The 10,879-nt window shown below is 56.5% G+C and overlaps 1 protein-coding gene across 1 annotated transcript in view; it reads right to left on the bottom strand.

The window, feature by feature from the left end:
* Positions 1 to 10,879, bottom strand: part of KIF1A (kinesin family member 1A) — a 31,120-nt gene that overhangs the window by 16,787 nt on the left and 3,454 nt on the right. The window contains exons 2-14 of the mRNA XM_079315305.1: positions 8,478 to 8,619; positions 4,616 to 4,692; positions 4,337 to 4,516; positions 3,859 to 3,924; positions 3,557 to 3,735; positions 3,103 to 3,214; positions 2,723 to 2,794; positions 2,336 to 2,401; positions 2,046 to 2,063; positions 1,636 to 1,711; positions 1,429 to 1,507; positions 1,011 to 1,153; positions 617 to 643 (exon numbers count right to left, since the gene is read on the bottom strand). Of these exons, the coding sequence (XP_079171431.1) occupies positions 617 to 643; positions 1,011 to 1,153; positions 1,429 to 1,507; positions 1,636 to 1,711; positions 2,046 to 2,063; positions 2,336 to 2,401; positions 2,723 to 2,794; positions 3,103 to 3,214; positions 3,557 to 3,735; positions 3,859 to 3,924; positions 4,337 to 4,516; positions 4,616 to 4,692; positions 8,478 to 8,583 (1,201 nt within the window). The 5' untranslated portion in view covers positions 8,584 to 8,619. The remainder of the gene's footprint in view (positions 1 to 616; positions 644 to 1,010; positions 1,154 to 1,428; positions 1,508 to 1,635; positions 1,712 to 2,045; positions 2,064 to 2,335; positions 2,402 to 2,722; positions 2,795 to 3,102; positions 3,215 to 3,556; positions 3,736 to 3,858; positions 3,925 to 4,336; positions 4,517 to 4,615; positions 4,693 to 8,477; positions 8,620 to 10,879) is intronic.

Raw genomic sequence — 10,879 nt, 5'->3', positions numbered from 1 at the left:
ACTGGTTCTCAGAGCAGTGTGCCAGAGGCAGGCAGGGCACAGACCAGCAGGTGCAGGATTAGCCACCCATCTCCATTAGCCCACACCCAGGGAAGTTGAGCCAGGAGGGGACAGCCAGGCCCCTCAGCAGGCTCACCATAGCTGGTTGCACTGCCTGACCCAGGGTGGGAGGGGCCACAGTGCTTATCCATGGGCCAAAGCTTCTGGCCACACACCACCAGTTCATCAGCAGAGCACCATTCCACCCCACCCAAGGGCCGTGCCAGGCTCCACTCCCAGTGAGACACCAGCAGAAGCAGCAGAAGCAGCAGAAGCAGCAGCAGCAGGAAACATCACAACAGCATGAAGGAGGAGGTCCCCGTGTGGACTGGGCCCTTGGCATGGCCAAGTGGGAGGACACTGGTCCCTTCAGCACTAGCCCAGGTGCTAGCCACAACTGTGGCACCATGCCCTGTGCCAGCTCCCTGAGGATGGGCAGCCTGCAGGCACACACTGCTCCATCAGCAGAGGCTGGCTGCAAGAGCCCTCCCCATGCTGCACAGGTGCCCCTGGGCACAGCCTAGATCTCCAAAAAGCCTTGAAGCAACAGAGAGTACCAGTGATGGGCAATACACACATTTGGATCCTCCTGCAGCAGGATGGGCTAAGAGAGAAAGAGAGGGCAGGAGCGGGGGTAAGACGGAGAGAACAGAACAAGAGGGGGTTCATCTCAGAAGGATATCAGACAGCACAGGGAGGGGAGCCCGTGGGCATGTGCAGCCCCATAACGCCTTCCTGGCACCTCTGCTGGGTGCTGGATGCTGGAGATGGAGGGTGGAAGGGAAGAGGGGAGGGTTTGCTGGGTGGAAAGCAGCTCCCCCTGCGACAGGAAGGGCTTGGGGCTGTGAACATGCAGGGCTCACAGAGGCAGCGTGGTGCTGCCCTGGGAACAGTGCAGCGGGGAGCAGGGAGGCTGTGGGACATCAGCCCAGTGCTGCCTGGTGGCACTCAGAGAGGACCATGGTACCTACTGTCAATGATGTCCCCAAGGCCCTGGGCGTAGAGCAGGTCCCGCAGACGCGCCACCTCGTCCTTCAGCTCCCGGATCAGCTTGTTATTGGGGTCCTCATTGATGACAGCATTGCAGCGGATCTGCTTGGCACGGTCAGCGTACCTGGGGGAGGGCAGGGTCAACACAGGCACAACAGGGCCAAAACCCCAGCTGCTGGGCAAGCAGGACTGCTGCACAGCCCCTCCAGCAGCCTTCCTTTGGAGGATCCCAGTGCTGGGACAGTCCTTTGGCCTTTTGTCTGGGGTTATATGTTCCCCCCACAGCACAACCCCAGCCAGGGACACCACATAGCTGAAAACATGTGGCAGTGCCTGGGCTCAGACAGCCCCCTCTGTTCTCGCTCACTGCAGGGAGAACAAGTGCCCACTTCTTCCTACCTGAGGGTGCTGAGGGTCTCATCATAGTTGATGTCAGCAGGACTGAGAGCAGCCACCATGGCAGTCCTGGAGTTGCCTCCTGCCCAGTAAGAGACACCCATGAGGGACATGCTGGTCCCTGTGCCCCTGTCACACCCTGGTCCCTGTGCCCCTGTCACACCTTGCCTGGCACCATGCCCATCACCCCCCACCCCCAGCTGTCCTCACCCAGGTTCTCCCGCAGCAGCCAGGTCAGCACCGAGTCTCGGTACGGGATGAAATCCGTCTTTTTCTTCTTTTTGTTCTGGGGAATTCAGAGCAAAGGAAAGGGCTGTCAAGCTGCCTGCTCTCCTCAAAGGGAAGGTGACAGTCATGGGGACATGGACTCTTCCCAGCCCTTATAACCTTGGGCATCTTTGCCCAGGGCCACAGGTCCAGCCTGAGCTGGGAGGGTTGTTTAAGGCTGGCTACTGAAAGCCCCAGAGAGAGGAGGAGGCTGAAGGTTCTGCCAGCCTCCAGGAGAAGAATGGCTTGAGTCCAGGCACAGCCTCGCTCCCAAACCACCCTGCAACCCACTCCCACCCACTCCCACTGTGCTCAAAACCAGCACCCCTTCCCCATCCAGCCTGGGCACCCACCTTGTTCGGCCCTGAATCCTGCAAAGGAAATGGAGAGGCTGTTTAAGGGAGCTGCTTTGTTCCTTGGCACCCAGCACAGATCCTGGCCCTCAAGTAGAGAGTGGCACAGGTCCCCATGCAGATGGCATCTTCACCAGCCCAGCTTGTCCCAGCCTCAGAGAAAGCTTGGGATGTGTCTGCCCACCCCCTAGAGCTGGGATGCTCCATCCCTCAAAAGCTGAGCCCACCCTGCTGGCTTGAGACCATTTCCCCTCCCCATGCCACTGTTTGTCTGTTCTCCAGCTACTTACCATTTCAGCCAGGGCAGAGATGACTTTTCCCAGAGTGGTCAAGGACTTGTTGATGTTTGCTCCTTCCTGGTTAGAAGAGGAAAAGCCCAGATGCTCAGGCCCCATTTCAGAGCCACATTAAAGGAGAAAATGGGGAATATCCAGAATGGTGTGGGCAGAGAGCAGCTGGGATTACTGGGATTGCTGGGTAACCAGCACCTCCCAGCTGGGACTCGTGGACCCCAGTGAAACTGGCACTAGGCAGCTTTCAAACACAATCCCTATCAGGGATTTTGACAGTGCTGTGGGCATAGAACCAGGCAAGGAAAGGAGATGTTTTGGCTGGGGATGAGGGAGGAGGGTATGGTGTCCCCACCAGCAGAAGGGGACCTTGAGGCCAGCTCTCACCTTTAGCCTTGTGCCCTTGGCTCCTGTGGAATCAGCTCGCTCGCTCCCAGCCAGGTCCACCAAGCTGATTTGCTGACTGCAGGCAGAGGGGAGGCTGTCAGCCCGTCGGGCCCAGCAAAAAGCCACAGGCTCTTGCAGGATTGACACAGCTCTGAGCGGCAGCAGGGGCTCTGCAAGGCCATCCTTGCAGGAATTGCTCAGGAGCAGGGCTAATACCCTCACAGGCAGGGCTGGAGGGCACCAGCTGCCAAATACCCTGTCCAGGAACCAGTCCTTCAAGGGACCATGAGCCTAGAATGTGCCTGGGATTCATCCCCCTCCTGCTCCAGTCCTTTCTGGAGCCATGTGGGCTCCCCTGAGTCCTTCAGGGCTGCTCTCACCTTCTCAGTGGTGATGTCTGTCTCGGCGTCGTGCCGCTTCTGCGTGAAGATGATGTTGAACACGGCGTGGGAGCGGCTGCTGGTCTCGTTCATGTTGGTAGCAGCCACTGTGCTGCAGGGAGAGTAGGACAGGCAGGTGTGACACTCTGTGAGGGACACTGGAGTGGCTGGTGATGGGGTCAGGGCTCATGACAGGACAGGGTACATGGTGGGAAGGCAAGTCTGAGGACATGACAGGACTCTGGGAGAAGATGTGCACCAGTTCAGGCTTTCTCCTGCTGTCTCCAGTGCACTTGGAAAGCAGGAGGAAGGTAAAAAGAAAACAAGTGGGGGTAACCAACACTCAGCCACTTCCAGAGCAGCTGGACTGGCAAAGTAAGGAAGTGAAGCAGGACCTTCTAGAAGTGACTGCACACTTCCCAAACCCCACCCATCTCCTCCTTCTCCAACTCACCGGGCTTTGTTCCCAGAGTCCATAAGGTCCTGGATGTCATTGTAGGAGGTCACAGCCAGCTTGGAAAGGTCCTCAACATAAGGACCCATCAGGGGATGCTCCCTGACCCGCAGGTTCCCCTTGTTCTTGGGGTTCAGCAGGTCCCTCACGCGCTCGCAGTAGATCTCCATGTAGCTCACCTAGAGCACAGGGCACGGGCAGAGCTAGCAGAACCAGCCACCCAAAGTGGGGTCTGCACATCTGGAAAGGCTGTGGGGCAGGGGGGAGGCCAGAAGGGGGGCTGGCAGGCAGGGGTGCCCTACCTCCACGGAGTAGGACATGTTGTCGTTGGTTGTGTCGTTGATGCGGGAGAAGAGATCCTCGCAGAGCTGGGGACACAAGAGAGAGGCTCAGCCCCTGCCAGCAGGGTGATCCTGCCTGGGCTGCCCAGGATACAGGGATTTCTACTTTTCACCCCAAAACCCTGCCAGTGACTGCTGCAATGGCTCCTGGGAGCTGACATGGAGAATCAGCATCCCCAGAGCCCCACCGTGTCCTGCTGGGCCAGCAAGGGGCTGCTCTTGGCAAGCAGCTCAGCACTTGGACCACTGCTGCTCACATACACTGGCTTTGTGTGGCCAGACCCGTCCTGGAGAGCCTGGATGACCCTCCCTGAGCCCCTCCTGCTGGAGCCTGTCACAGCAGTGACAAACCCTGGCCTCTCTCCCACCCTGCTGCCCTCTTTCCTCCCAGCTCTGCTTTTCCTTTGGGAGGGGCACAGATAATTTTCCCCAGGCACACCTGTGGGATGATGCCTTGCTGGTCCTTCTCCTGCTTGCCCATCATGGTGTAGGATTTTCCAGCCCCTGTCTGCCCGTAGGCAAAGATGCAGACGTTGTAGCCTTCAAAGGCATGCTGCAGCATCTCCTCACCAATGTCCCGGTACACTTGCTTCTGGGATGCATAGTTGATGTCTGCAGGCTGCACAGAGGAGGGGGACATGGGGAAATTTGGCAAGGAGGCTCTCCTGCCTCTCCCCAGCCCAGCCTTTGAGGCAGGCTCAGGCCTCCCAGTGCTTACCGTAGTGTGGGACCAGTAGGAATAGTCAAAGCTGAAGCTTTTTGGAGTCTCTTTAGGCTGTTTTGGGTTCAGGATAGCTAGGGACAAACAGATGGGAGCAACATGAGGCCACTAGCCACCCATGCTACCCCTACCCTGCCCCCCTCTCCATGTGGGAGGGATGGAGGGTGATGGGGTTGACTCCAAAACAGTCCTGGAAGGTGGACTGGGACTCTTCCAGCTCTGCAGCTGGGTCCAGAACCCCCAGAAAGCAGAGGAGGTGGGTGCCATGGCCAGCAGAGCCCAGGGACAGGGCAGAGCCTTGCCCAAACATCCTGCTGGACACAGTGAGGGGGACATGCCTCCTTCCCTCAGCTTCCTCCCTGCTGTGACCCCAGCACTGGCACAGGAGGGTCCCAGCCTCCTCTCCCCACAGCTGGGGCAGCGTGCCCTAAGCTCCCATCTGACTCCTGTGGTGTGGGAGCAGCTGCAGCCCTGTCTGGGCTCCCTCAGAGCCCTTCTGCTCCTGCCTCTCCAGGTCCCCAGCCCCAGCAGGGTGATTAATGCCTGGTGTCACACCACAGCGGAAACAAGAGTCTGCTTTTGTCATCCCCTGATGAAAAGGACGTTGCTATGGAAATTGGAGACTGCATCACTGCTCTTCCTCATGTTTTTTCCTCCTCTAGAGCATTTATGATGGGTTTTTTTTTTTTTCTGAAACAACAGATGCATCAGAAGAAACCCAAACCAGCGGGTAATCACGAGATTCAGCCACCAGCCACGTTTGGTGACAATGAAGTGACATTGAGGCCTGTGCAGCACAGTTCCTATGCTCCCTGCCACCACCAAGGATGAAGCCATGAGCCCTGAGCTTTCTCCATGCCAGCCTGCTCTGCCCTTCAGCCAGCCAGGACTGGAACCCACTCCCAGTTCCAGCTGGGACCTTCCTGAGCAGCCCCAGGCACGGTGCAGATGATGCCCAGGTGTGCAGTGCTGTGCATATAGATGCTTTCTGCCCTCAATCCCTCCTCCATTCCCACGATGGATACACCTTCTACTCCCCTGGAAAGGGTTCACCACTTCTGACCTGAGAACAGCCCAGCCCTGCCTGCAACAGCAGCAGACTTGGGGAGGGTGGGAAGTGGGGTCAGGACCCAGCCCTGACCACAAAACCACAGCATGGAGCTTCTGAGATGCTCCTTAGCATGGACAGGAGCCCATCTCTGGCACCAAAGAGGGGCTGGCACAGCCTCCCTGCCTGCTACCTGCTGCAGCCTGACTCCAGTGTTGCATTCCTGGCAGACTAATTGTCAGGAGAAAGGGCTGGGAAGTAGCAACTGGCAATCCTGCAGCAGCAAACAGGGATGTGAGGCCCTTGGAAGAGCAGGGGCTGCCCATCCTGATCCCTGCCAGTGCCTGGCTGCTGTGCTGAGGGCACTGTGAAGAGAAGCAGGAGCAGAGGTGGGAGAAGTGGGATGGAGCATCTCTGGTGGCTCCTGGTGCTCAGCCTGGCAGCTCCACTGTGCCATCTGATCAGCAGGTTTGTCTCTGCCCTGCAGAGGTGACACTGAGCACAGGGAACAGGAGCAAAGATGAGCCATGGGGCAGGCAGGATGGAGCTGCACAAGGCCTCTGCTCTGCACCCCAGTGCCAGCCCATGCTGGGCACAGGGCAGAGAAGCAGCTGGGGATGGCACCCAGCAGCTCCAGCCATCCCAGCTGCAGCTGCCCAGCTGGCATGGGGAACCACAGACTGGACACAAGGGAGAAGAGAGCATCCCAGGAGCAGGCATCTCCTGTCCTGAGCTCAAACACTCTGCCCATGCTCCTATCATTCCTATTTGTTTGCCTGCTGGCAGATGGATGCTGCTGGTGGAATTTTTCCTCTCCTGTGACCTGGCATACAGGACTTCTGCAAAGCTGCTGCAAGAGATTCATGCTCTGGGCCACTGGGATTCAAAAGGTAAGGAGGGGTGTGAAGGTGAAGACAAATATAGAGATAAGGGGGCAGGAAGGAGGAAAATTTCTGGAGATGTCCCTCACCTTGCCCTGAAGAGACAGCAGCATGGCAGAGCCCAGTGAGTGGGCAGGCACTAGGCAGGAGAAAGCCCAGAACCCACATCAGAGCAAATAATCACCAGATTTTAAACCCAGCAGAGGCACAGCTCCAGACTGAGAACATGAATGGCCTTGGGGATCAAAGCCAGGGGTCCCCTCCCCACCATCCTAGTGGGAGACACCCAGGAGAGGGGCTGGGAGTGTTGGGTGGTGCCCAGGGATTGCAGGATGGCCCAGGAACAAAGCAGCAGTGTTGGAGAGAAGGTGGGTGGCTCTGGCAGCTGAAGTTTGCAGGCAGAAGGACAGCAGAGAAAGGCTGAGCCCTTCCCACCCTGGGCTCTGAGAAGAACCTGCCTCCCTGCCCCAGCACATGCAGACAATCCTGGGAAGGGGAAAACTTGCCCTCACTCCCCTCAAACATGTTTATCTTTGGCTTCTCTGCAAGGAGCTGGGGGGATTGAGACAGTCCTGCCCTGCTGGCACTGCTGGCATCCTCCTGCCTCCACCAGCCACAGCAGCAGCAGCAGCAGCAGCAGCAGCAGCAGCAGCAGCAGCAGCAGCAGCAGGCTTCTGAGCCCCCCACACTTGCTCCCAAGAGGATTAGCCAGTGGCTTGTCCATTCATGGAGAAAATCCTCACTGTCAGCAAAGGGCTCCTGCCCTTCCTGGTGCAGGCAGAGGCATGGCTGGAGGGGTGGGGGCACAGGCAGGGTGTGCAGGATGGGCAGGGGCAGAGGGCTCTGAGCAAACACAGCCATGGTGGAACTGGGGGATGCCTGCTGCTCCCCACTGGGACTGGGGCACGACATCAGAACCAGAATGGGGAACATCTACCCTGCCTCTTCCCTGGCCCTGGGCAGGTGGGAAGCTGGTGCATGGACAGGAGGCTTCCTCCATGAGGGCAGAAGCTCTGCACCCCAGGCAGATGCAGAATCCCTGCAGCCAGGAAGGGAGAACGCCCACAGGCTGCCAGAGACCAGCAGACGATGCCCCACAGACCTCCCATTCCTGCTGGCTGGGCCTGGGGTGGCCAGGGGGCCACGCAGAGCCACTCTGCACCCTTGGGTGCTGTCCCCTCCCCATCAGCAGGTTGTCATAGCAGCCTGCAGCGGGGGAGGCTGGCACTGCTGTGTCACCCACCGGCGGTGACGCAGGCAGCCCCGGGCGGGCGGCAGGCAGGAGTTATTTTAGACACTGCCCCATCTGGAGGCTTCCAGAGCCAGGGAGGAGGGATTTGACTGCCATTCCCACACTGTACTGCCAGCAGCTGCTATTTAAAGAGGGGCAAAGGACGGACAGGCTCCTGCCAGGACACACAGCCCCAAGCCTCCGTGCTACACCCCTCACTCCGAGCACATCATTCCCTCGTCAAATCCTCCTCCCACCCTCCATCCTGCTGCTGCTGCATCCCCAAGAGTCCCAGAGAGGCAGGGATGGGTCCTGGCACGCTGCAGTGAGTGGCACCTGGCCAGGCAGTGCTGGCCCATGCACAGGTTGGGTGTGGAAGAGCCTGATCTATAGTGGAAGGTTGGAACGAGCTCAGCTTTAACATCATCCCTTCCAAACAAAACCATCCTGTGATTCTGTGATTGCTCCCTCATTGCCTGCTGAGGAATACTGCCCCTTCCACTGTCACCAAAATCCAAGGGCTCAGTGCCACGAGATGCCCTTTCACTGCCATTTCTCCATGGAAAGCCGACATCCTCCCCACATTTCCTCCTCCAAACAACCCGAGATGCTTCAGGCACCAAGGATCCCAGAGCCGGCTGCTGCGGCCACGCCAGCCCTGCTCCTCCGCAGGCAGCCCCCCAGCCCCGAGGCACTCACTGGTGGTGCTCCCCGACATCTGGATGATGCATTTGGACTCGCGGCTCATCTCCCGGGAGTTGAAGGGCCGGACGCGCACCGCCACCTTGACGGACGCTCCCGCCATCGCGCCGGGGTCCTGCGGGGCGGAGCAGAGCCTGTCCTGCGGAGGGACAAAAGCGGCTCAGGAAACTGCATTCCAAGCCACAGGGTGCAAGGAGGGTCTGTGCAAGGAAAGCTCCCCGATCACTGTTTAGCCTCCGCCCCAAAGATGACATTTTGTTTCATACCTCGATCTGCCCCACCTTGATTTTACCTCTCCCTTCTCCCTCTTGTTATCACAAGATGATTATATGCAGGTGCTTTTCTTGAAGACCCAAATCTGACTATGCCATGGATTTGAGATAGACATGTTTCTATACTCTTTTTGTTATATAACCATATATTAATTATTAAACCCATATTATTGTATTGCATACATTGATCTCATCCAAGCATGTATTCTTGTAATTTTCATCAGGACCCCCAAACACAGTTTCTCATTATTTTTGTTACAATTACATCGTATCTCATTATTCTTATTATGATTAAACAATAATTATATTCAATTACCAAACAATCATTATATTTAACAATTGCATTATTTATCATATGATGACTACACAGGTGCAGACAAAGCTCAATATTCGTTCACAGGGCTTAGTTCCCTTTCCCAGGCCTACCAGACCCAACCTTTCTTTCCACCCCCTGAATCTATTGTATACAATCCCCATGTTTTAGAAACATTTTAACCCTACACTATCACTGTCCCCAGCTCAGTCCCAAGGACCATCTCAGCCTTTACCCCAGGGCTCACTGGAGCCTCCATCAGCCTGCAGCATCACTTGCTGGGCACCCACAGCAGCAGACAGAGCACTGCCAGCATCAGCACAACCCCCAAGGAGCAGCTTTTTCACCCCGGGGTGCCAATAGCATTGAGCAGGCACCCCCAAATCAGCAGGCAAGCCCCTGCCTCCTCTGCAAGCCCAGCAAAGCAGAGTCTGGGCAGCAGGACAGAGAGGGAGGGGAGCAGAGCCATGGCATTCCACTGAGAAAGGAGGCGTTGTTGAACTCAGCCTCTGGCATGTGCCTCCCATTCAGCTCCCACAAAGCAGATGTGCAGTATCAGCACCAGCAGCCCTTCCTGGGAGCCCAGTGGCCATTGCACTCAGCTGAAGCTGCCCAGTTTAACACCACATTTCCAGTCCTTTCGTTAAAAAAAGTATTAATTGCAAGTCTCACATGACAAAACAAATCCCTCACCAACATCTCCCAGGGCAGTTCTCCATCCCAGCACTGATGCCCAGGTGCTCTGTAGGACATTTTTCCCTCATCTGCAGTTAAGCCTCACTAGCACTGGTCAGAAAATCATACTGGGATCCTTCCTCTGGTTGCTGCATCCTTCAGGATCATTTTGGACCTGACAAAATCCCTTCCTGCCTTCTACCATCTATCCCCATGCTGAGCCTGGTGGTGAAAATGGAGCACAAGACCCCTCAGAAAATGGGCAGGAACTGCTCCTCTGGCATCCCATCTGCAAGGGGGTGTGTGAATTCCCTAATGCTTTTCAAGCCTGGGTTTTGCCAGCAGGATATTTGCTCTGGGAGGAGGAGAAATGAGATGTTAGTGAGCACCAGCACAGCTCTGGTTACATGAGCCATGACCAGAAGGAAGTGGAGCAGTAAGGAGGGATCTTGAACATGAGATGTGTTTTCCCATGGTGGAAATGAAAAATTCAGGAGAATTTGTGGAAAAAAAAGGGGGGGGGGGGGGGGGGGGGGGAGGGGAAAAAACCAACAAATCCACAGAATAGAAAGTATCCCAAGAAGAGGAGAGGGCTTTAGAACTACCTGAGGTCTGACAGCTGTTGTTTGATTTCCAAGGGGGTGAGAGGAAACCATAGACACAGTGGAAAAACTTGCATCAAGAAAGTGTTACAAGCTTGGCACTGCCTTTCAGAAACCCTTTGCCTATTTTATAAGTGAGCTGGCATGTCCAACAGCGTGCAGAGAACAAAGCTGCTTCTGTTGGAGTTCCCAAGCCCTCCTCTTATCTCCCCGCTGGGATGGCTCTGGAGCTCCCACTGTGCTCAGGCAGTGAACACACCCATAAATTCCAGAGTTCAAGCATTTGGTCTCGGGCTTTCCTGAGCTTGGATTATTTTAAGCAGGTGTTTAACACCACCCTTGAGTCTCTAAGCCAGTAAGTGGGCTGCTCCCTGCCAGTGGCTCTGCTCTGCCTCGCCTCTCAGATGGGAAAAAGGAAAAATTAAACAGAAATGCTTGCCAAAGGGGAATGAAGAAGTTGTTTTTCCCATGAAATGATTGGATATATTCCCGTGTGGAAGGGCTGTGTCTCCACGAGGCCATCAGCTCGAGCTGCCC

The sequence above is a fragment of the Erithacus rubecula genome (genome assembly GCF_903797595.1).
Source record: "Erithacus rubecula genome assembly, chromosome: 11".
Taxonomy (NCBI): domain Eukaryota; kingdom Metazoa; phylum Chordata; class Aves; order Passeriformes; family Muscicapidae; genus Erithacus; species Erithacus rubecula.
Note: the sequence above shows the minus strand (reverse complement) of the source record. Positions and strands in the feature narration are given on the sequence as shown.